Source organism: Globicephala melas, chromosome 1 (genome assembly GCF_963455315.2).
Source record: "Globicephala melas chromosome 1, mGloMel1.2, whole genome shotgun sequence".
NCBI lineage: Eukaryota > Metazoa > Chordata > Mammalia > Artiodactyla > Delphinidae > Globicephala > Globicephala melas.
In genome coordinates, this window is record NC_083314.1 from 21,418,170 (window position 1) to 21,445,066 (window position 26,897).

A 26,897-nucleotide genomic window follows, 5' to 3' on the forward strand; every position below is an offset into this window, starting at 1 on the left:
GGCCACAACAGTCAGAGACCCGCGTACCGCAAAAAAACCCAAAAAAACCAAAAACAATATGTAGCGGCACAGATCCAATATACATAAACAGAAGACAAGTTAAATGGGCTTACTGGCAGGAAGTGGTTTAAATCGTTTCCAAAGTTTTATTCTGTTGTTTAGATCAGGGGTCAGCCTGGCCTAGATGTTAACTAGTTGACCACATGTGGAGCGATAAGGGGGTAGGAAGACTTTTCACAGGTCCATTTCAAACAAAACAAAACTGCATATAACTAGTCGATTTATCCAATAGACGAAGGGAGTGATGATTCACTTCTTAAAGGATTTTTTTAAAAATTAATTTATTTTTGGCTGTGTTGGGTCTTTGTTGCTGTGCGCGGGCTTTCTCTAGTTGCAGTGAGTGGGGGCTACTCTTCGTGTGGCACGTGGGCTCAGTAGTTGTGGCTCGTGGGCTCAGTAGTTGTGGCTCGCGGGCTCTAGAGCGCAGGCTCAGTAGTTGTGGTACACGGGCTTAGTTGCTCCGTGGCATGTGCGATCTTCCCGGACCAGGGCTCAAACCCATGTCCCCTGCATTGGCAGGCGGATTCTTAACTACTGCACCACCAGGGAAGCCCCTAAGGGTTTTCTTTATAAAGATAAAGCACGATTCCATTTACAGAAATTCAATTTCAATCCAACCTACCAAGAAAGTACATAACTCTAATAAAGCAAGGTAGAAAATGAACTCATTTCAGATCAAATTGTAACAGGTTCTATGAAGATATAGCAATACCCTAGGTAGAAAAATGAAATTACAATCTATTAGTGGAGATAAAGTTAACAGATTATAAATATGCACATACTTAGGCATAATTGAATGCTAAGCAATCCTAGGGTAGAAGAACTAAAGAAGTAACGTCAAAGAATTTTATGATCTGCAACAATGATGGGTAAAATGACCAATAGTTTACATACCCATGAACGGGGAAAGGACGCCAATGCTAACAAGCTAACCACTACCACCACCTCCAGTTCATCTTCTTGCTTTAGTTGCCACTCCCTTTCCTCTAGCCCTTAGTCATGCCTAGCTTCTTCTGCAGTTTCTACCATGCAACAATGAGATTCCAAACCAAAGCAGGAAAAGAAAGGACACATTGCAAACTTAAAGATTAAAGACCCAGAACGAAAGACAGAAAGCTTCAAAATTTAGTGATTTGTGCACCTTTAATCTTTGTCACAGGATAGTACAAGGATACGTAATGTACAACGTGAGAAATATAATTAACACTGCTAGAGGTGATATATGAAAGCTGTTAAGAGAGTAAATCCTAAGAGTTCTCACCACAAGAAAAAAAATTTTTCTACTTCTTTAATTTTGTATCTATATGAGATGATGGATGTCCACTAATCTTATTGTGATAATCATTTCATGATGTATGTAAGTCAAGTCATTATGCTGTACACATTAAACTTATACAGTGCTGTATGTCAACTATAGCTCCAGAAAACTGGTAGGAAAAAAAAAGATAGTACAAACTCTCATATGCTCTTCATCTGGATTCAGCAATTGTTAACATTTATCATATTTGCTTTATTAATCTCATTCTCTATCTATCTACATATTGAACCATTTAAGAGCAAATTGAGATATCATGCTCCTTTACCCCAAACACTTCAACGTGTATTTCCTAAGAAGAAGGACATTCTCTTATGTGACTGCAATAAAATTATCCAAATCAGGAAACTTAATACGATTACAATATTATTATCTAACGTATATTCTATATTCAAATTTTGCCAATTGTCACAGTAATGTTCTTATTGCGCTTATTCCTACTCCATGATCCAATCCAGGATCACCTATGTTTAGTTATCTTGTTGCTTTCGTCTCTTTTAATCTGGTAAAATTTCATAGTCTTTGTCTTTCATGACATTAACCTTTTTTAAGATGATGGGATAGTTACCTAGATTTGTCTACCTCAAATACAGGTTATGTATTTTTTGGTAGGAATACCACATTATGTTATGTCCTTTTTAAGATAACACATCAGGAGCTGTATAATATCCATTTCCCCCCATAACTCATGATGTCAATTTTGATCATTTGGTGTGGTGGTGTCCATCAAATTTCACTATTGTAAATCTTTTTATTTTGTAATTGATAGGTAATTTATGGGGATTATTTTGAGACTATGTAAATATTATATTCCACATCACACCTTTACTTTCTAGTTTTAGCATCTTTTGATGATTCTTGCCTAAATCAATTTTTTATTGAGATACAATTCACGTATTATAAAATTCACTATTTGAAAGTGTACAGTTCATTGGTTTTTAGTATATTCACGAAGTTGTGCACCAATCACCATTATCTAATTCCAGAACATTTCGTCACCCCAGAAAGAAACCTTTCACCCCTTAGCAGTCATTCCCCTTTCCTTTGCTCTTTCCAGTCCCTGGGAACCACTATCTACTTTCTGTCTTTGTCGATTTGGCTATTTCAGACATTTCATATCAACGGATTCATACAATACGTGGTCCTTCGTGTCTGGCTTCTTTAATTGAACATGTATTCAGAGTTCATTCATATGGTAGTTTTAATCAATCCCTCATTCCTTTTTACCTAAATCAATTATTACTATGGTTCTTGAAAAATGATGATACTCTACATCATTCCATCGACACTTACTAGTTAACATAATTTTTATCTCCGTTTATCAGGAAAGCACTTTAAGAAAATTGGAAGCACTTTAAGAAAATTGCACGATGAAGTTCATTTTAGACAGGGTTCCCTTGCCCTCAAGTCGTTTCCAATCTTAGAAGAAAGCGCTTACAAAGACTATCTTTCTTCTCTGCTTCCCACTTGAACAAGCAGCGATGTGCCTCTCTCGTCTGTCATCCACGGGCTCCTCCCCCTTCTCCAGGTGCCCCTCCCCGGCGGCTCAAGAGGCGGAAGTGACGCACAGGAAGTGTCCCTCTTCCCCTTGCTGTGGGAGGAAGGAATCAAACCCCCAAGATGGCGGCGGCGTCGGAGGAGCGGATGGCTGAGGAAGGAGGCGGTGGCCACGGCGACGGCGGCTCCCCTTCGGCCATCGGCTCTACCCAGCGACTTCCCCCACCTCCCCCGCCCCAGGCCCCGCAGCCGGGGTCCCAGGCTCCCCCGGTCCCGGCGCTGGCTCCGGACCAGCTGCCTCAAAACAACACGCTCGTGGCGCTGCCCATCGTAGCCATCGAAAACATCCTCAGCTTTATGTCCTACGACGAAATTAGCCAGCTCCGCCTGGTGAGGCCCCCACGGGACCCCCGCCGCCCTCTCCGCCGGGCCGAGGTTTGGGGAGGGCCCGAGAGGGAAAGAGCGTTCCCCGGGGAGGGAGCCCCTTGGGAGCCGCAGCCGGCGCCAGAGCACCGAGTGCGCCCCTCCCGCCCCAAAATCTCTGTCGGGACCGGTCCGCGGGTCTTGTCCGGAGTTTGCCCTTGCTTTGGGGCTGGGGGCGACTGCGTGCGGGAACTTGGCCTTGGGGGGCTCCGTGCCCCCCACCCGGAAGCGGGGCCGCGGCCGGGGAGGCAGCGGGAGCTGGGCTTCCCACCTCCTCCCGACCTGAATGTGGACCCCGGAGGGGTCTCGCCACCTGCCTTTTGTATATCACCCTCCAGCCCCCGGCCGGAGTTAGGGGGCCAGCACTCCGAAGTAGGCGAGATGATCCCAGCCAGGTTTGGTTTGTCTGCGAGAATAACGTATTGTTACCCCGCACCCCCCCCCCCGCTAAGTTTTTTTGTTGCAGAAAATAAAGTCGGATCGGTCGGTCCTCCCAAAAGCCGGTAGAGGTTTGGAGGAATTGGAACGTAGCCTCAACCCCAGCGCCCTAGTTGACCAGTAAAGTAGAGCCCTGAGAAGTGACTATTCCGGCTTTGCCTCACCCCTGATACTTCCCACCCATAGTGAAGCAACTTGCCCCTTGAGAAGGTTTTTTTTCTTTCCTGCAGTTCGTTTTCTAACTAGTGATTTACGCCCACCCACCAGCTTTAGGAGAGGTTTTATACCTTAAAATCACAGTAGTTTAGTCCATGATTTATGAAAATAAATTGCCATTGGGATTTTCTTCATTCCAGAAGTTTCACTGAAGGTTTGATGAATATCTTAGTTCAGTCAGGTATTTTGCTTCCTTTCAGTGAATTTAAGTGGTAAGGAAATTGAAGGAGGTGGACATTTTGAAATGATTGCAGACCGATTCTGTGTGGAAGCTAAATCTGTGGTCGGGTTGTTTTTAAGAGGACAAAGACATGTTGCTGAATGTGCTGTGTATAGCATTTTCTTAATAATCAATATGCCATATTTTAGGTGTACACCTCCAATCTAAAATTGATTATAATTGTATTTCTGAAAGTATACTTATTTTTTAAAGGAAAGTTGTAAATATTCATTCAAACTGGTGGACAGTTGTTGCGTTTTTTTCTTGTCAACACAGCACATTAACCATGCCAGTCTGCAGGATGGAAAATTCTTCATTTGAAAAGTGATATTTCAAAATGATTGTCCCTTAATTTCCAGGACATGTCATCCAGAATTTCTTGTAGAATCTTAAATATTCCTTCAGATTTTTATAAAGGATGATGTTTGATCAGAATTCATGGTATACATTCCTGGTGTCTGGAAATTGGGCATAGCATTTGATTGAATTGAGCCTTTCAGCCAGACAATGCCTTTGTAAAGCTTGGGATGTTCACAGTTCTGTTTTATAAGTGTTGAGGAAAACTGGGGGGGTTTGTTCATTTGTTGGTCATTTTATTTTTTAAAAAATTAAAAACGTTTTTAAATGGGGGAAAACCAGCCTGTCCTAGGGGACAAAGTTAAAAACACACCCCACAATTTATTAGTAAATGACATCTCTTTCAAGTGAAGTATTCAGCTGCATTCTTCATTTTTAAGTAGTTTTCTATTCTAGTGTTTTAAAGATACAAATTTGTAGTTTCAAAGATTTTTTCCATAAGGAGTCCATTACCACCCCTCCACTAATGAGTCCCTTGCCACCCCTCCACTCCTACCCCCCAAAAAGATTCTGCTGCCAGTTTTACATCTTAAAAGATGGGTTTTTTTCCTCTGCTTTAGTAATGGGGAACTATTTCTTATTCCTTTCTTAAGGTTAATGGATAACTCTTAGATTAAATGGATAATCTTTTGTGGGGATTTGGAAGTGTCTTTGGTTGTAGATTCATTGGTTTGATGTCATAAGGTACAATTCAAGTAACATGAAAGATTCTTTCTTGCCACTAGATGTCAGCATTAATTTAATTACGATCATTTAATGAAATTGGCTGCCTAGAGATAGTGCCTGTTAGGTCTTTTACAGGCCTTTTCTCATTTGAGTGACCATTTATACCTAAATGCTGTTTGCCAGAAAATCAGTAGCAGTGTGTGTGCTGCTATCTGGCATACAAATTACATAATTTCTTGAGTGGAGTTAGGTTGGATATAATTGGAAGAGAGTGATATTAATTAAGAACAGACTTGGTTTCCATAAAGCTAAATGTCAACTATTCAATGGTTGATGAGCTAGTTTATTTATTTTTCAGGTGTTTCTTTTTTCTTCCTTCCCAATTTACTTGCCTTATTAGGACCTCAGTCATAACTGTTGTTAGCACCTAAATTAGAGGACAGGTGCTTGATCCATGTGCTTAACCACTCTGTATTTTCTTGAAAAGATTTGCTCTAAGTTGAAATGGCTAAAATAACATTTTTCAATTGCAGTTTAGTTGATAATTTGCTTCCTGTTGCCATGAATTATTGAAGTTTGACTCTTCAATTTAGTTATTTCCAAGGGACTGTCCAAATGCCTTATTAAATTGGATTTTGTTTTGTTTTTTCTGCCATTGACTATTTGCTCCAAAAATGTACATGGAACTTGGAAATCCTGGTTACATAAAAATAACTCTTTAAATATTTAACTTCTCCAATATATTTAAAATTAATTGGATGAACACAACTTTTGAAATGACAAAACATGTACTTTGAGTTGTTCTGCCAATAAATCACACAAGTTTGCGCTGATGCAGCATTAGATTGTCACCTAGGCCTCCTTGGCAGGTATGAGAGTTTTTGAAACAAGTGGCACAGGTTAAGAAGTGAGGTCCTACGGCTGGTTACAGAGCAGATCAAAGCTAACTTTAAACGTATAACTTTGACTCATGCGTACAGTGTTCTCGCTCACTGAAAAAATGAGTATGGGAGGCTTTAAAAGCTGTCTTAGGGAATTCCCTGGTGGCCCAGTGGTTAGGACTCCCCCTTTCACAGGGGGTTGGGGTTCAATCCCTGGTCGGGGAACTGAGATCCTGGAAGCTGCGTGGCACAACCAAAAAAAAAAAGTTGTTTTAGAGAGATCCTATCATACCTTCTCCTCTGTGATTCTAGTGGAGCTCCTATAAAGTTAATGGAATCCTATTAGTGGTTCGGGACAAATTTGACTAAAAGTTAAATTCAGAAGTCCTGCTTATTATCTGGAATGAAATTTTCCAGTTGGTAACAAGGTACATAAATATATGCTTTTGTCCCAAGATATTTCTCTAAAGCACTGTATCTAGTTAAGTCTATTACCCATTTCTAGTTCCTTTTACATCTTTTCTTCAAATGTGTTTGAAAACTGCAGTTGTAGAGAGGGTTGATTGGTAGAAAATATGAAGGAAAATGGGAAACCATTACTTGTTTTTTTAAGTAGGCAAGCTGTCTTCCTCCTATCTCTTGCTCTATACCAGTAGTTCTCAAATTTTTTTGTCTCGGGACCCCTTTACACTCTTAAAAGTTATTGAGGACCCTAAGAGCTTACCTTTGAAAAGTCTAGAAAACACAAGAATACACAATGCACAATTCCCTTAGCTGTCATCACATGTCATGTTACCTCTAGAAAATTCTGCTGTATCTTGTGAGAGAATAAGCATGAAAATGGCAAATAACATCTTAGTATTATGAAAATAGTTTAGCTTCACAAACTCTTGAAAGGATCTTGGGAATCCCAAGGGTCACATACTTTGAGGACCACTGCTCTGTATCGCTGTATTATAGAAAATACACTCTCTGCATTGCTGGGGTTTTTTTTTTCCCCTACCATGTCATCAGGTTATTGATTTTATTAACAGGTACTTAAGTATAGGTAAGAAATTATAATATTTTGGGGACAGTTCACTCCTGCACAGTCTCAAAGCAAAGGTGTTCAATCAGTAACCCTGTCCACAGTATCATCATTGAGACAGAATGTAAACACCTTCCTTGAGCACGTTTACAAAGCACTAGGACAACAAATGCGTAGTAGTAAATACAAGAATGTAGAGGTTACTCAGGAGAGGCTTCCTCAAGATCATGAATTTTCATCCAGTCAGAGGTAGAAGAACATTCCCAGCAGAAAAAAGGCATGTAATTATCCTAATTGTTTTGCTCAGGCTAATATTAAAATATATATTTTCTTTCCAAGTGAATATTTAGGGAGGACACCCAGAGAATTTTTAATTTGTTGTAATTTTTTTTACCAGCAGACGATTGAGAATTAACTCTGTCTCTCTCTCTATGTAGTATTGTATCTTAAACAATCCATGCCAGGTAGATAGAACTTTTTATAAAAGATTAAAGTATTCTTACGAAAGAGGGGGCAAGTTGTATCAATATTTTTAATAGGTAAGGGAAATTAAGAGGAGTTCACTGAAAAAAACAAATAGGCCTGGCTCATTCATTGTTCATCTTTTAAATGATTTTATCACCTGTCATTAACTGTTTATCACATTTGCTTTATCTCTTTCACTTGTATGCTTATTCACCATTAGAAAGTAAGGTGCAAATATAATGACATTTACCCCTGAATACTTCTTCTATATAATCACAATATCATCACTTCCAAGGGATTTAATATTACATTTTATATTCAGATTTTTCAGTTGTCCTCAAAATATTTTTTTATAGCTTGGAGGGGTTGGGGAGGTAGTTAAGGTTCTTTAATCTAATAAAACATTAGACTCTTTAATCTAGAAAATTCCTCCCACTTTTTCACTGTTTTCATTCTTTCATGACTTTTTGAAGAATCCAGCCCAGATGGCTTGTCAAATGTTCTACACAGCAGATTTGTCTGACTGAGAGGATTATAGGAAGATCTTGGTCTAGCTCCATCTCTAAACTTTAGTAGTGTAGTAGGAACCCCCCACTAATGTCCTTAAAATAAAGAAGTCCTACTTTCTAGACTAGTGCCAACAGTTTCTATAGCAGTGGAGTATTATTTGAGACTCTAATCAGTTGAGAATAATTAGGATAATCATTTCGATCTGTATAGCTACTGATCACTAAATTTAAAAAGATGCAAATCAGAAGACCTGGATTCTTTTTTTTCCCCCCACATAGCTTGGTTTTTATTGAGGTGCTGTCCTAGGCACGTCTCCAATCCTTCAAATAATCTTGTGCAGCCAATACAAAAAAATGAGGAAACTGAGAGTAATCCATATTAGATTAAAGTCCATATTAGACTGATACATATATATGTATATCTATAAACAATAAGTATCTATTTGCTAGAAGACCCTTATTCTTAATTTCATTTTTTGCCCCTGAGTAGCTGGATGACCTTGGACAAGTCATATAAATTCTTAAGGCCTCAGTTTTCTCACTGTTAAAAGAAAGGACAGGTTCTGGTGTCTACATCCCTTTCAGTTCAAGGGTCTAATAAGCAGCCTAATCTTTGATAGTAGCTTCCTAATTAATTGGAGAAAAACATGAACTGTTCATTTGAAAACTGTAGAGCATGAAATGAGTACATAAAAATGTGATTCCATTACAGTATTTCCTTGATTCCAAGGTATAGTTTCATATTTTAACTTTTTTTATTTCCTGTATTTTTTTGGTCGTGCTGCATGGCATGCAGGATCTTAGTTCCCTAACCAGGGATAGAACCCAAGCCTCCCCACAGTGGACGTGCAGTGTCTTAACCACTGGACTGCCTGGGAAGTCCCCATTTTAACATTTTTGAAATGAGAATGCATCTTGATCAAATTGCATATATATTATTGTGGCAGTACTTTTTTCTTCTTCCAGAAGAGCTTTTATTAAATTGATAACATATCTTAAAGTCTTTACAGCGTCTTAAACAAAATTGAAGAAGCCCAGCATACTATATTTCAAGGCATCTAAGATATCTGAGAAAGAAATGCTGGCAATTATATTGTAATATATCATATATTGGAAGACCATTCCACTGTCAAATGTTAAAAGATGAAAAATGTACATCTTAGAATCAACTAAGATTTTATATTAGAGATTAGGTTTGACAGGAAAAGTGTGCATTTCATGGATTTATGGCGTATGTGTCTTGCATTAAGAAGGGCCATAGTGGCACAACAAAAAAGATTTCTAAATAAACACAAGTGAAGAAAAATTTTTATTACTGACCACTTAAGTTAGAAAATGATAAAAAGAATAAACATGGGGGCTTCCCTGGTGGCGCAGTGGTTGGGAATCTGCCTGCCAATGCAGGGGACAGGGGTTCGAGCCCTGGTCTGGGAGGATCCCACAAGCCGCGGAGCGGCTGGGCCCGTGAGCCACGGCTGCTGAGCCTGCGCGTCCGGAGCCTGTGCTCCGCAACGGGAGAGGCCGCGATAGTGAGAGGCCCGTGCACCGCGATGAAGAGTGGCCCCCGCTTGCCACAGCTAGAGAGAGCCCTCGCACAGAAGCGAAGACCCAACACAGCAAAAATAGATAAATTAATTAATAAACTCCTACCCCCAACATTTAAAATAAAAAAGAATAAACATGGCATTTTAAATCTTGAAGTAATTAACAAAGAAAAAACAAATCTGTTCTTCATACTAGAGCAGCAAATAACAGAGGGGCCAAGCTAAACGTCTTCATTGTAGACTGATTTGTTCCATTAGTTCCCTTTTGTTTTTATAGTATATATTTTCCTAATCTCTAAATACACTGGTTGTTTTTGACATAGTCATCATCTTTGTATATCAGATTCTAGAATTTTATTTTTCTGTCTTGGGTAAATTGCCAAATTGCTAGGATTTTTGTTTTGTTTTAATAACTGGAGAAATGAAATTTCTTCCCTTTAGCCTTGGGAAATAATTAAAATATCCCCAAATTTAGAGCTACACTTTAAATAAGATAATTTTGTTTTGCAAGTTAACATACATTGGCAGCAGTTAACATTAAACTGCTCACCTTGGGGAAAATTAGTGTATTGCTGTTTTTCAGAGGTCACTTTGCTTCCTTCTGAATCCTAAACAAGATAGATACATGCTCTATCGTGTCTTTGTTTTTATGCTCTCGGTCAGTCAGTGCTTATCGAACATTTATGAGTGGAATAATACCACATTAAATACTGTTATTTTCCTACAATATTGACTAATGCTTCAAATCTTTTTGGCTTTTGTGGTGCTCTTCTAGTTTGTCTTTGTGACCTCCTATTTTCTAATTTTTTTTTTTTTTAGTTGAAGTATAGTTGATTTACAGTATTCGTTTTAGATGCATATTTTCTGATCTTTTTTTTATCAGCTTTTAGTTATAATGGTCAGTTGAGGCTCCATTTATAAGCCTTTGTTTTCTTGTCTTTTACTTCATTTGGGATTCATCTGCAGTGGTTTCAGCTATCTTCATGTGAAATTTCCAGAACCATATCTTTAGTCTTAACATTACAGTTGCTTACAGAAAATGACCAATCAGCTGTACCAATACTAGATCTCTCCCAAAATGGGTGATCTTTTTCCTTTTAAACTTACTTCTCATTACTGTCTGATTTTCCTGCTCAAAACATGAGAGATTTTATTCCTCTCAGCTTTGCCTACATATCTGATCTGTCTTCAGAAGTAGTTTGCTTGCTAATGGTTTATTCCTTCCAGGCTTTGTGCCTTTGTTCTGTCAGTATTAACTTGGCAGTCCTTGCTTGTCCTCTCTTCCTTTAAAGCCTAGTTCAAATCTTGTATCATGTGAAGTCTCTTGGTTGACCTTACCTGGTTCCCCAGTCAGTTGTATACTCATACTAGTCAGTACTCATTCCGTTGCATTTCTAGATTATTAAGAGATACCTAAATTCTAGTATTTAGCTAGATTCAGTGCAGCAAAATTCTAGTATAATAAAATAATTTAGAAACTACCTTGGAAATTAGTACAGCAGTAATTGACCTTAATTTTTCACTTTGTAAATAAACTTTTTTTTTCAGTTTTGAGATGTAATTGATATATAGCACTGTATAAGTTTAAGGTGTACAGAATAATGATTTGACTTTTAAAAAATCAGGAAATCATCACCACAGTGGGTTTAGTTCCAGTATTTAACTCAGAAATTATCAAAGAGGTTATAGAGTCCACAAATAGAAAAAGTATTTTTCTACAAAGTTGTGTTAGAGGGTGTCTCACATCAAGTAGTTTTAACAACGTTAACAACAATGCAACCCCCAATTTTTATTCCTCAGAGGCACCACTTTCAAGTCTTTGGGTTGTTTGTCTTCTATTTGCTAATATCTGTTGACTTCCTACTACGAAAGATGAGAATTTAGCCTGCTTTATTCCCCCTCATCACACACAAAAAGACATACTCTCTTTTCCTTCCTCCAGTAACATGATAAAATTTCTTTTTTCCTCACATAAAGTTCAGTACCAGTGTTCATGGCAACGTGTTTACGCAGGATGAGGGCACTGGTTCTCATTTGTGGTCCAGGTTTACCAGAGGGGTTTCCAAGACCCTTTCAGGGAGTCTATACAATATAAAATATTTTCATTACTTTACTAATATATTATTTGCAATTTTCACTCTCTTTAATGCAGAAGAAGCAGATATGAAAATTCACTTGTTTCTGTTAAACCACGGATCAGAGATTTGTAAAAATGTAACTCATTAAATATTTTGTTTTAGAAACAGTTACTTATGTTAATACATATTGGGTTTATTTTTTTTCAGTAGACACTGAACAAATGTTTATAACTTACTAGTTAGAAATAGATTCCACCATATTTTAAAATATAATTTTTTAGAATTACTCTTAGTATCAGTACTTAAACCTTATTATGTTTTCATTTACTTTGAAATGAAAAGAACTGTTTACCTTCATACGTTTCATTTGCCATACTGGGATTTAGGGAATAGCTAGTATTTAATATTAGAGTATCAAAACCTTTATTAGCTCAACCCAGTTTACCAGAATTTTTGTCCCTATAATCTCAGGAGAAAGCAAACTTGTATCAAAAGTTTCATCAGTATTTCAAGTATTTGTCAAGCATTTGTTTTTAGGTGCTATGAGAGATAGAAGCATAAGACAGCCCTTGCCTAATTGACTTAGCCTTGATGTAGATTTATCTCAATAATATCTCAGTGTTGCACTTTCAGCAACACCTATACAGTGAGAATTAACGACCAGGTTGATCACTTTGAGTCACTGCAAAATACTCAGGAAACAAAGAACAAATGTATTTTGTGTAGTAGGTTTCATTAAGATAAAAAAGATACTGGGATATCTCAAATTAGTGGTAAGTTAAACAAAATTTATTTAACATAATTTTTATATAGCACTTTATAATTTACCAAGTGATTTAGTGTGTGTTATTTAATCCTAATGACATCCCTATATAGTAGATACTATCCATATTTTACAGATGTCTGATTCAGGCTTTCAAATAGAAGCTGACTTGCTCAAGGATGTATATTGGTTGGAGTCAAATTTAGGTGTTGTGACTTCAGATCCTGTACTTTTTTTTTTTTTTTTTGCGGTATGTGGGCCTCTCACTGTTGTGGCCTGTCCCATTGCGGAGCACAGGCTCCAGACGCACAGGCTCAACGGCCATGGCTCACAGGCCTAGCCGCTCCGCAGCATGTGGGATCTTCCCGGACTGGGGCACGAACCTGTGTACCCTGCATTGGCAGGCGGACTCTCAACCAGTGCACCACCAGGGAAGCCCCAGATCCTGTACTTTTTTTGTATAAAGACACCATGTTTTTAAAGGATTCAAGGTAGTTAAGTTTCTGCTGTACATGTTGAAATATTTTGGAGGATATGACAGTATCTAGTATAGGCTTTGGCCATCATAATCTGTCATACTTAACCCAAATCACTAGAAGAAATAATTAAAAACTGTCATTCTGGTTATAGATCATAAAAACTTTGTGAGCAGTTAGACTTAAGTTTGAATATGTTTTTGGCCAAAGGAGAACTTTCTTATTTCAAACTGTTAAAAACCTTCAAATATGTTGCTTTAATGGTCATCAGGATTATAGTCTCTGACCATAAAAGCAGGGATACATCCAGAACATTCAACAAATACCTAAAGACTCGGCACTTCCACTGCAGGGGGCACGGGTTCAATCCCTGGTGAGGGAACCAAGATCCTGCAAGCCATGTCTCACAGCCAAAAAAATTTAAAAAAAATATATATATATATATATATATTTTAAGGAGTAAAGTATTCCTTGCCTACACATAATACTAATTCCTTGCCTACACATAATACTAATTTTTAAATGCAATATTGTAATTTACAATTTACATATAGCAAACTGGGGAATAATACTGGCACAGAGAATTTTGAACCATCAGTTATGAGCCTAATTTAATTGTTACCAATTTGGTTTTTACTTTTTACAATTCTTCTTTCTCATTCTCTCTTCCCATAGGTTTGTAAAAGAATGGACTTGGTCTGCCAGAGAATGTTGAATCAGGGATTTCTAAAAGTGGAGAGGTACCATAATCTATGTCAGAAACAAGTTAAAGCACAACTCCCAAGGTATGTTATGGTTAGCATTGGCAATAATTTACAATTGGGGATTTTGTTTGTTTCTTGATTTTTGTTTGTTTTTAATCTCACTAAGGGTTTACTTGGGTTAAATGGTTTCCAAATTTTTGTAGCAAAGGGTACACAGATCACAATAAATCATTTTACTATGGTTTGTTCAACTCTCACCATATCTGTTCAACATTTTGGTTCAAACTAGGGCATTTAGGCAAGAAAATGAAATAAAAAGCATCCAGATTGAAAAGGAAGAAGTAAAATTCTCTATTCACAGATGATACAATCTTGTATACACATGATGTTGTATATAAAATACATTAATTATTAGAGCTAGAAATGAGCTCAGCAGGGATCCTGGATACAAGATTAGTACACAAAAATCAATTGTATTGGGACTTCCCTGGTGGTCCAGCGGTTAAGTCTCTGTGCTCCCAATGCAGAGGGCCTAGGTTCAATCCCTGGTCATGGAACTAGATCCCACATGCTGCAACTAAAGAAAGATCCCGTGTCCCACAACTAAGACCCAGCACAGCCAAATAAATAAATAAATTAAATAAATAAATAAATGTATGTATAATCCTATGCACTAGCAATAAACAATCCAAAAATGAAGTTAAGACAATTCCATTTACAATAGCGTCAAAAAGAATTTAAAAAACTTAGTAATGAATATAACCAAAAAAGTATAAAACTTGTATATTAAAAACCACAAAACACTGTTAAAAGAAATTAAAGAAGACTTAAATAAACGGAAAGGCATTCTATGTTCATGGATTGGAAGATTTCATATTAAGATGGTAATACTCCTCAAATTGATATATATATATTCAGTGCAACCCCTGTCAAAATCCTAGCAGTCTTTTTGCAGAAATTGACAGGCTGATCCTGTAATTCCTATAGAATTGCAAAAGGCGCAGAAATCAAAACAATCTTGAAAAAGAGCAAAATTGGAAGACTACCATTTCCCAGTTTCAGAACTTACTACAAAGTTACAATAATCAAGAGTATGGTGCTGGCATAAGGATAGACATACAGGGACTTCCCTGGTGGCGCAGTGGTTAAGAATCTGCCTGCTGCACCCTGGTCTGGGAGGATCCTACGTGCCGCAGAGCAACTGAGCCTGTGTGCCGCGGCTACTGGGCCTGCGCTGTGGAGCCTGCGAGCCACAGCTGCTGAAGCCCATGAGCCTGGAGCCTGTGCTTCACAGCAGGGGAAGCCACCACAGTGGGAAGCCCGCGCACCGCAGCACGGAGTAGCCCTCACTCACTGCAACTGCAGAGGGCCTGTGCACAGCAATGAAGACCCAACGCAGCCAAAAATAAAACAAATAAATAAAAAATTTTTTTAAAAAAAGGAATCTGCCTGCCAATGCAGGGGTCACAGGTTCGATCTATGGACTAGGAAGATCCCACATGCTGCGGAGCAGCTAAACCCGTGTGCCACAACTACTGAAGCCCACGCGCCTAGAGCCCGTGCTCCACAACAAGAGAAGCCACCACAGTGAGAAGCCCGCGCACCTCAATGAAGAGTAGCCCCTGCTCGCCACAACTAGAGAAAGCCCACATGCAGCAACAAAGACCCAACACAGCCAAAAAATAAATTAATTAATTTTAAAAGAAAGGATAGACATACAGATCAATGGAATAGAACTGAGAGTCCAGAAAGTGAACCCTTAAATTTTTAGTCAATTGATTTTCAATAAGAATGCCAAGAAAATTCAATGATGAAGGATTAGTGTTTTCAACAAATAACACTGGGACAAAAGAATGAAGTTGGAAACCTTTCTCAAACCATATACAAAAATTAACTGAAAATGAATTACAGGCTTAAGTGTAAATGTCACTGCTGTATTATAAAACCTTGAGAGGAAAACATAGTCATAAACCTTCATGAACTTGCATTAGGCAGTGGTTTTTTAGATACGACACCAAAAGCACAAGTAACAAAAGAAAAAAGTAGACAAACAAGAATTCATCAAAGTTTAAAATTTCTGTGCCTCAAAGGACACCATCCAGAAAATGAAAAGACAGCCTGCAGAATGGGAGAAGACATTTGCAGCTCATATATCTGTTAGAGGACTTATATCCAGATTGTATTAGAAACTCTTATAACTCAACAATAAAAAGATAAATAACCCCAATTTGAAAGTGGGCAAAGGATTCGATAGAAATTTCTCCAAAGAAGATACACTAAAGGCCAAAAAGCCCATCAAAGATACTCAGCATCATTAGTCATCAGGGCATTGCAAATCAAAATAGTATGGGATACTGGTTTACACCCACTAGGATGGATGGCTAAAATTTAAAAAGACAAATGTTGGGAAGGAGGTGGACAAATTGGAATTTTCACATGTTACTGGTGAGATTATAAAATGGTGCAGCCACTTTACAAAACAGTTTCTCAAAAAGTTAAACATAGAGTCACCAAATGACCCAGCAGTTTCACTCCTAAGTATATACTCAGGAGAAGTGAAAATATGTCTACACAAAAACTTGTACACACATATTTATAGCAGCATTATTCATCATAGCCAAAAAGTGGAAACAACCCAAAGGTCCATCAACAGATGAATGGATAATCAAAATAATGGTATGTCCATATAATAGAATATTATTCAGCAATAAAAAGGAATGAAGAACTACTGAGACGTGCTACAACATGGATGAACCTTGAAAACTATGCGAACTGAAAGAAGATAGACACAGAACACCACATAATATTATGATTATGATTCCAGTTATCTGAAGTGTCCACAATAGGCAAATCCATAGAAACCGAAAGTAAATTAGTTCTTGCCAGGGGCTGGGTAATGGGAGTGATTGATAATGGTTACAGGCTTTCTTTTTTTTTTTTAAATATCTTTATTGGAGTATAATTGCTTTACAATGTCTTGTTAGTTTCTGCTGTACAACAAAGTAAATCAGCTGTATGTATACATATATCCCCATATCCCCTCCCTCTTGTGTCTCCCTCCCACCCTCCCTCCCTATCCCACCCCTCTAGGTTGTCACAAAGCATCGAGCTGATCTCCCTGTGCTATGCAGCAGCTTCCCACTAGCCATCCATTTTACATTTGGTAGTGTATATATGTCGATGCTACTCTCTCCCTTCATCCCAGCTTCCCCTTGGCTTTCTTTTTGTGATAATGAAAATGTTCTGAAATTGGATAGTGGTGATGGGAACACAACTGTGAATATAGTAAAAACTACTAAATTGTACCCTTTAAAAGTGAATTTTATTGTATGTGAATTATGTCTCAATAAAACTTTTTAAAAGTTTAAATGAGCTGATTTTGTGGGCAAAAATATATGGTTTCTTGTCTTTATGTCCATGTGTAATTCTTTCATTAATTTCTCTAATAGCCATTAGGCTTGACAAAGCCAAAGAACAAAACAAAAAAAAAACTAATTTTTTTCAAATATTTTATCAGTGAGTATTGGATTAATCCTTGGCAAGGATTTCTAAACAGTGATTCATTTATCATGACAGTTAAACAAATTATGACCCAATTGTAGATTTCTAAATTAATGTGTAAATGTTAAACTTACATTAAGGCATTTTGTTTGGTTAACATTGTAGTCCACAGTACTTCTTTTAATGGTTGCCTTTTTTTTTTTTTTTTTTGGTAGGAGAGAGTCAGAAAGGAGAAACCATTCATTAGCTCGTCATGCAGACATCCTCGCTGCTGTTGAAACAAGGCTGTCTCTCTTAAATATGACTTTCATGAAGTATGTGGATTCCAATCTCTGTTGCTTCATCCCAGGAAAGGTAAAATAGAATCCCTTACCTAGAACAGCTGGATTGCACTAAGTAAACTTTAAATTATTATAAAGTTACAGAGTGATTTTTTTAAATAATAGAATTATTTCTACTTCTTTGGATGCACTTCTATGAATGGCTTTGTTTAGCTTCTGTGCAACAACATATACATATGTATCATTTATGTGATCTTTATATTTAAAATTATGATTTTGAAATATACTGTAGAAGTGCTACTATTCTTTAGAAAAGCTTTTTAAGGGTTCATACTCAAGAAAAAATTTTGCACTTTTACTTTTTGTTAAGATGCCAGAGATACAGCAATGAATAGGATAGGTATTGTCCCTGCCTTCAAGATTGTTATAATTTGGGGGAGGTGGAGTAGGAAAGACAAGCTGGTTTGGTTTTGTTTGAGAAATGTTTCATGAAGACAACTTACAAACTTCCAGATCTGACAAGAATAGATAATTACTGTGTAACAGTATACTCAGAGCTAAGTAATAGTGCTGTTTAACACAGAAATAAGTATATTGTGATATATTTATTGTTACTAAGTTAATAAAGATCCCAGCGTTCAACACACTACTCATACCTTCACTAGTATCTTGCTTCTTGAATTGAGTGTAAATTCAGAATGAAATAATGTCTATATCTTTTTATGTCCAAGAGATGGAGGTAGAATTAAAGATCATTTTGCTACTTAGTTGATACTGGCAAAAGGTTCCCTTAACATGGTTGGAACTAATTAATACCTAGTAAAATTTGAATGTTCTCTTTTTGTTATTTCCATAGATAATTAACATTGGCAATATTTTTAATGTACTTTCTCCATTTTCAACTTTCTGTGACGTACGTTGGGAGCCAGAGGAGTCCTGTTTCTTTTTGTTTGTTTTTGTTTTTGTTTTTGCGGTACGCGGGCCTCTCACTGTTGTGGCCTCTCCCGTTGCGGAGCACAGGCTCCAGACGCGCAGGCTCAGCGGCCATGGCTCACGGGCCCAGCCGCTCCGCGGCATGCGGGATCTTCCCGGACCAGGGCACAAACCCGTGTCCCCTGCATCGGCAGGCGGACTCTCAACCACTGCGCCACCAGGGAATCCCTCCTGTTTCTTATTTAAAGTATACTTTGGTATAGCGCACTTCCCTCATTAGCTACCGATGCTTCTGCACGGTACTATAAAAGAGTGACCGGGGCCTTCCCTGGTGGCGCAGTGGTTGAGAGTCCGCCTGCCGATGCAGGGGACACGGGTTCGTGCCCCGGTCCGGGAAGATCTGACGTGCCGCGGAGCGGCTGGGCCCGTGAGCCATGGCCGCTGAGCCTGCGCGTCTGGAGCCTGTGCTCCGCAACGGGAGAGGCCCGCGTACCGCAAAAACAAAAACAAACAAACAAAAAATAACAAAAAAAATAAATAAATGAAAGGGACCGGTTAGAAACTTTAGATTCTGATTCTTATGCCAGATTTTATCCAGGTCTGATTCATAGGCCTTAACTCTTAGGTGTTCCTGGGATGTTCACTGAACTAGAATAGGTTGTCTCCTGTAGCCTTGTAGTTTTTATTGCCTATCATAAGGTTGTGAATAGTTAAGACGCATCTCCAAGCTTCATAACCTTAGAGACAATTCAGTCAGTTGTTAACGAGAGTTGAGTAGTTTGCAGCGAAGTCCATATGGCCTGCAAAGCCAAAGATATTTTAGTACCTGACCTTTGCAGAAGTTGCCCATCTTTTGTTCTAATTTATCAGGATCATGTGATTAGAATAATATTTACTATCTATACAAATGAAGTTGAATCTAGTTGAGTCCTGCTGGTTTTTTGGAAACCACTTGTCTTTGCTTTTAATTCTAGTACCAACTGAGGTGGTGGTAGCAATGGAGAATGTCTTCAGCTTTCAAGCTGATGTGTGTCACCCTGGGCATTTGCTCTGGACAGCTCCTTAACTGAGACCTTTACCTTGCCTGCAGTGGAAAAGTCTTCCATTTTTCCTTCATCGTACCCATTTCTTCCAAAGATCTTATCCTGATTTATTTTTCTCCTACAAATCTGAACTTGACTGGAAAAACAACCCCCAGAAAACAAATAATTTTTGTTTTTATTATCACCTTGGCTTCTTCTCTTTCTTACAAGTGCCATCTATATAGCTTATACCTTGCCTAAAACAACACTGTATACTCAGATTATTACTTTTTATTTTTATGTAGCTGGTACTTTTTAGCTTAGACTAAATCTAAACTGCTAACTTACACAGTTTGCAGTATTTGGGTTGTTTTATTATTGTTCCTTTTTGAACTTCTCATCCTTAAACTTTCACATTCTATCTTTAGAACATAAGGATGTGGCATTAATTTTCTCATCCTTAAGTGAAGACATTCTATAAAATAATTTTCTTTCAGTTTAGCATATAATCTTGATTTGGTGTGTGATTTCTGTGGTAGTTCATTCTTGGTTTTCCCAGGATCTTGCTCCCGGGTTATACTTAAAAGTTCAGGTGCTCTTATACTTTGTAAGAGAACTCTTTTCGTGGTTTTGTATAGAATATATCCATTTTGTTAAAATTCAGGTCTCCAGTAGGGATTTCATCTCACAAATTACTTTTCACAAGTTACTTAAGTGAGTCTGGGTAATATGCACATTAGTTTAAATTAGATTGCCTGATATGTAACAGAATTTTGGACCTTTAACAGTTGGGAAGATTTTTTTCTTTTAATTATTCTCTGAAAGAACGGTTGAGTTTGTTCATAAAATTAAATGGCAGGATGAAGATAGAAGATTAAATATATGTTTACCTCTTAATTTCTCCCAGAACTCTAGTCAGTGGAGTGGAGTAAATGATCTAATTTTTAAAAGGAAAAAAGATAAAGACCCGTGAAAATGAGGTCAGAAAGTAGACAGTAGCAACAGAATTTTGGAAGCTGGAGAGTAGATGAATAAATGGTAACTGACTTAGCAGAACTGAGAAAGTTAATTCCTAAACTGGGAGTGGGGGAAGCTGGGAGGCAACCCAGTATGCACAACTGAACCTCTAGAAAATTCTAGGTCGAAAGCTCCAAGCATTTCTGAAAATGGGGCTAAAACAGGAAGGTTGGTTGAGAATCTATATTTAAGAATGATTTAAACCTATAGGTCCCTTCTCCAGCTCTAAACAAGCTAGATCATTACCCTTCTACTCAGTGAAAACCTAAGGCTTATTCACTGGAGGGGTTTAAAATGGAGTCTCTTGACAAGGAAAGCATACTAATAGCAAGGGCATTAAAAGAAAATCTGTCTAAAGATTAGTTGGGAATTTGCCACTATGGCTATGGCAGGGATCAGCAAACTTTTTCTGTAAAAGGCCAGATAATAAATATTTTTGGCTTTGTGAACCACATGGTCTGTGTCATGATTACTCAACTCTGAGAAACAGCCGTGATTCTACAACGTGTGGTAAATGAATGGGTGTGTGCTTGTGTTCCAGTAAAAACCTTATTTACAAATATAGGCACAGGTCAGTTAGGGCCATAGTTGCAGACTCTGACCACTACATTGATGTTGCATTCATCTTTTCTCAGAACTAGAGTTTAGATTCTTAGCTTATTCCTGTATACATTTCTCAAATCTTCTGTCTGACATATAGAAGTCAAACTTTTTATAGTAAGCTCTCGGTCAATATCAGCAGTTCACACATACTGAAAAACGCATGTGAGCAGAGGCCAACTAACCATTCTGGGAGATATAATAATGAAAAAAGACATGAATAATTTCTTCTCTTCACCATTACTAACAGCCCCAGTAACCCTTTCGTGCTTATTGAAACACAAAAGTCAGTGTTTTTATAGTGTAAATGATCATGTAAGATCATGAAGCTAGATTTCCCTGAACAAACATAAAATCTACATATTATGTATTATTGGTTTGTTTTTAACGTTTTTGATGAAGAATAACTGGTGGTGGTCACTTTCTTTATTCCTTTTTTGGGGGGTAACTTTTTGTTTTGATGTATTTTCACATGTACACAAAAATTGCAAAAATATTACAAGGAATTCCCATGTATCTTTTATCCAGGTCAGCAATTATTTACCTTTTGTCTCATTTGCTTTTATTCTCTCTCTATACATATTTTATTTTTTTCTGAACCATTTGAAGATGAGTTGGAGCTACTGTGACCCTATACTCTTAAATATTTCAATGTATTCCCTAAAAACTGGGACATTTTGTTACTTAACCATAGTACAGATATCAAACTCAGGAAATTTAACATTGATCCAATACACTTAACTAATCAGTAATCTGTATTTAAATTTCATTTCTTATCCCAATAATAGTTTTCCTAGCTATTCTTTTTTTTCTTCTTTTGGCTGCGTTGGGTCTTCGTTGGTGTGTGTGGGCTTTCTCTAGTTGTGGCGAGCGGGGGCTACTCTGGGTTGCGGTGGGCAGGCTTCTCATTGCAGTGGCTTCTCGTTGCGGAGCACAGGCTCTAGGCGCGCGGGCTTCAGTAGCTGCAGCACGCAGACTCAGTAGTTGCGGCACGTGGGCTCAGTAGTTGTGGCTCATGGGCTCTAGAGCACAGGCTCAGTAGTTGTGGCACACGGGCTTAGTTGCTCCGTGGCATGTGGGATCTTCCCGGACCAGGGATCAAACCCGTGTCCCCTGCATTGGCAGGCAGATTCCCAACCACTGCGCCACCACGGAAGTCCCCCGAACTATTCTTATTTCTGAGTCCAGAATTCAGTCTAGGATTACACATGGACTTGTTAATCCTCTTTAATGTGAAATAATTCCCTACTCTTTGTGTTTCTTGAGCTTCACATTTTTGAAGGTCATAGGTCAGTTTTTTGAGGAATAAATATCCTTCAATTTGAGTTTACCTAATGCTTCCAGAATATTGTATTTTTGTTTCTCTTAAAATTGGTTTTAATGTGAAGACATTCTTAAAAATATCTATTACTTGGAAGCATTTCCTCCTTTCACTATGCTGGTCCCCAAGTAAATATATACAGTCCACGAACCTTTAAAATGAAAAAAGAAGAATCAATCTATTCTCATTGATTTTTTTTTTAGGTCCCTGCTCTTATCCCCCTATACCCCACCTTTCCCACCATCTTGGCTAACTAGGAGTTCTGATCAGCTTTTTGTGTGCTCCATTCTTAAGTATACGCAAGGAGTAGAGAATTGCCAGACTAATATGAAACCCAGAATGAAACAAATGGGGAAAAATACACCTTTGAGAAAGCAATACAAGGATATGAAACTTAAAGAAACTGTGACTAATAGTCTAAGAGAAATAAGAAAATAGTCAAACACATGCCATATAAAGAAATATTTACAAATATGGAAGAAACAATTTTAAGTAAAAGGGGCGGAAAGGAAAATTAAGGAAATCTCAAGTGGAACAAAAAGACAGAAAATGAGAACATATGAGGTTCAGTATTTTAATAGGAGCTTTGTTTGCTAAACAGTAGATTAAACAAGATAGAAATTCATCTACAGTAGTAGAAATACTTAAATGATATTCATAGTATGTCATTTATTACTGTGCCAATTTAAACATAAGCATGATATAGTAAACTGCGTGTGTTAGAAATATGATAGCTGTTCACATTTGGTTTCTTACCATACTTTTTTAAAACTTAAAAATATTTTCATAACTATTATTTTATTATCTCAAACTTGGGTAGGATTTGGCATGTGGCATATTATTTGAAAGGTGTACAGAGAGCCATTAAAGAGTTTAGGTGACCTGCCTAAAACCTGGGATCTTTACACTGGACACAAGACTCACACGTTACATTCTTGCTGCTAAAGTAATTTTCAGAAAGTGATTAAACCTACTCAGAAATTGAAATGTTTTAAAAATCAGGTAAATACTATGCTTTCTTAATATGTGCCTCTAAAGCCATTGTAGCCACTGATGACTCTGAATGCTAGAAGCAGTTTGGTTCTAACATGCTGTGTCCTTTTTTCCTCACGTTGTCCTTTGCTTATAACTTTTGGACAGAGGAAAGAAAAATTTTTTTTTTTTTTTTTTTTTGCGGTACACGGGCCTCTCACTGTTGTGGCCTCTCCCGTTGTGGAGCACAGGCTCCGGACGCGCAGGCTCAGCGGCCATGGCTCACGGGCCCAGCCGCTCCGTGGCATGTGGGATCTTCCCGGACCGGGGCACGAACCCGCGTCCCCTGCATCGGCAGGTGGACCCTCAACCACTGCGCCACCAGGGAAGCCCCAGAAAATATTTTTAATTTTATTGAAAACATGGATGAGTCCATTTAACTAAATAACCTCTATATGGTAAGCTTTGAAAACATTGTTTCCTAATGGAAGACTTGAACAAATGGAAAGAGATACCTTGCTTTCACACTATATTTAGAAGGCTGAATACAGTAAAGATAAGATTATTTCACAAATTGGTTTACAGATGTGATTTAGTATTAGTAATCCCTATGGAATAGTTTGATATGAAGTTAATTCTGAAGAATCAGGGTTACGGAAGAGGATTCACTGCATAATAAATTTCTTTTAAAAACCCAGAATAAAGGCATGGTACGTAGTAGCACTACATACATGTTGATTTCCTATGCTGTCACCTGTCCATCCACATCATCCATCTCCTCAGTCCACTCCTCCTTTAGTCATGCTCAGACTTCTCTTCCCCATTGAAATTCTGCTTATGTCTCATTGCCAGGTCCTTCATTAGGCCTGCTCAGTTCTCTCAAACAGATCTTATTTCTCTCTTTCTTTTTCACACAGCACTTTGCTTGTACATTGAATTTACTCAGTTTGAGCTAGCCTTTCCTGTGTATGGGTCTTTGACTAAGTCATCTTGCATTGGATAAGATGTATGTTTTATTCATGCTTGAATCATTATAACAGTCATTTCTAGTCTAGTTCAAATATACTGTAAATATTCTTCTGTCTACCAGTATTTATGTACATAAACATAATATAAATAGACCCATTAATAAAGCTGTGGATAAATACTCTTTCAAATATTATGTATTTTTAAAAAATTCCTCTCAATAAAAATTCTGTTAACTGTGACCTTTATATTCAAAATCCAGCCTCTAAAAATCATGTTCTTGTATTGACTTTACCCCTGTGGCTTGTCCCTAAACAGTTTTATTTAGATGGGTTAATATTAAGCAATTTATGATATTTGACCATCTTTATCACTCATTTAACAGACGTTTATTGAGTATCTGCTCTGTGCCAGACACTGCTAGACTGTGGGGATCTGACAGTGAAACTAGGCATGGTCTCTTTAGTTGAGCTTACTATATTATAGGAAGACAGACATTTACAGAAAAATGTAGTACTTAAAACTTGTAATGTGTATTCTGAAGGTAAAATAAAGGATTTGATGAAGATGTTAACATGATTTAAACTGAAAGAGGGTTCAGAAAAGACTGCTTACTCTGAGAAAGTGTTGCTGAGACCTCAAGGATGAGTAAGAAATTTGGGGCTAGAGAAGGTAGGGGAGATATGCAGGGAGAACATTCCAGAAAAGAGATCATAATGTGCAAAAATCCTGAGCAAAAAAGAGAGAGAGGGTTTGATGTAGTTCGAAGAGCTCATGGTTACTTTGTACGTGGAGCTGGAGTATACGGGCATTGAGGCCAGCATAAAATGATACTGGAGTGTCGCAGTACTGATTTATAACACACATGTAAACGCCGATGAACACAGAGCTACTGTGGGTCAGTTAATATCCTAGCACTAGTACACAGACTCTCCGTCAATATGAAGGACCTTGAAAAAAATACTCTATTACTACTTTAGCTTATATGTTTTGTAATTAACAATTTTGTAATCATATAAATATTAAGTTGTTTTTTTTTCAAAGCATTGAGCTTATGCTAGCTTCCATAAATTTTTACTGTTTGGAGATACAGATATAGTTTGCATGTTTCTAACCCTTGAACTTAAACAAGCCAAACTGACTCAGACCTTGAAGCCATTGCCATTGTTATCCCTGCTTAAATGCTTTTCTTCCCAGATCTTCCAGTTCCTCATCATCATTCAGTTTTACCTTAAATATGTCAAAGAAGCCTCTCCTGACCAGTAAATGCTTACAGGTTAGGATTTGTTCACATAATTAAATTGTAAGCCCAAGAGAAAGTACTGTTTTCTTCATTTCTTTTTTTTTTAATATACGTAATAGTTCCTAACATGGTAGTTCAGTAAGTTTTTATTGAAAAAAAATGTTATTTTCTTTTGGAATGAGTTCATAATCTAGTAGTAATACCAAAAATAAATGTATCACTTAACCACTAGTGCCTCAGGATTCTGCCTTTGACTATTCTATTCTGTATCTTCTCCCTTAGCAATGTCAGTCCCTGTTATGCCATTGGCTACTGAGGCCTCTTCATCATTTGGAGTTTCTCTCCTGATCTCCTAACCTGTATCTCCATATATGCCTGCCTGTCTAGTATCACCTGCATGGCCCATGTAATTCAAAACTAGCATATCTCCTATCTTATTACATTTGCCTACATATACACCACCTTAGGCCAAGCCAATTCCTAGTCATCTCTCCAGGCCCACTGACGTGGCCTCTTCTGTGAAGTCTTCTCTGATTCATGATAAAGACACATCCTAACAGTTTAATTTTGCTGACATTTATTTAGCACACATGATGCTAGACTGACAAGGATCATCTCATTGCCCTGAGAGTCTAGAACGTGTTAAGGACTGTAATTTGTCCTGGTACTATTCTGCAAGATTTTATGTTTCTCTAGCAGTACTCAGCAGCCTGAATAAAGGAGAAGAAAAGGCCAGTTATAAATAAGATTGTTCCGTAGTTGGGTACTGGCTAGGTAAATGCAGCAGTGGAAATGAGTGGGATTCAAGGTGGTTTGAGATACTTTGGTGACAGAATGGTTTGGCTGATTTAACCCACAAGTCTTGTGAGGTGAAGACCCATTGGAACAGATATCATCCAGACTGGAGATCTTCAGAGATGTACATTATTATCTTCAGGTCTACGCTGAAGCCGTAGGAGAAAGTAGGGCTGACCTCACAGGGATTAAAGCTGAGGGCAGAATGCCTAAGGAAGGTTCAGTTACCATTCCAGCAAGAGAACTAGGAATCAGGACTGTCAGCTTTCTTCTCCATGTATGTATGCCTTGTGTTCCCCCATTGCAATTATTATTAAAATGAAAAAGGATCTCTTGCTACCCTTTGGCGATAACAAGAAAGTGGGCGGTGAGGAGACTTCATTCCAATCCACAGCAAGTCTAAGAGAAACAAAACTTCAAGGATAGAGCAAATAGTGGCGGTGTGAAAGAGAGAAGGAAATCAGGCTGAGTCCCTGGGGCTTTGGGAAACAGATTCAGACTAGAGTGAAGTAGGTTCAGAGGATTAGTAGAATATGGGTTTGGGTAATTCCCCCACCCTGACCCCTACTTGCATACAAGATCTAATCTCTTAGTTTAGTCTTCTAGT

At 37.9% G+C, this 26,897-nt stretch overlaps 1 protein-coding gene across 1 annotated transcript in view; it reads left to right on the forward strand.

Moving 5' to 3' along the window:
* Positions 1 to 2,982: 2,982 nt before the first annotated feature.
* The window catches only part of FBXO28 (F-box protein 28), a 30,881-nt gene continuing 6,966 nt past the window's right edge, over positions 2,983 to 26,897 (forward strand). Inside the window, exons 1-3 of the mRNA XM_030868394.2 lie at positions 2,983 to 3,262; positions 13,611 to 13,720; positions 17,356 to 17,494. Of these exons, the coding sequence (XP_030724254.1) occupies positions 2,996 to 3,262; positions 13,611 to 13,720; positions 17,356 to 17,494 (516 nt within the window). The 5' untranslated portion in view covers positions 2,983 to 2,995. The remainder of the gene's footprint in view (positions 3,263 to 13,610; positions 13,721 to 17,355; positions 17,495 to 26,897) is intronic.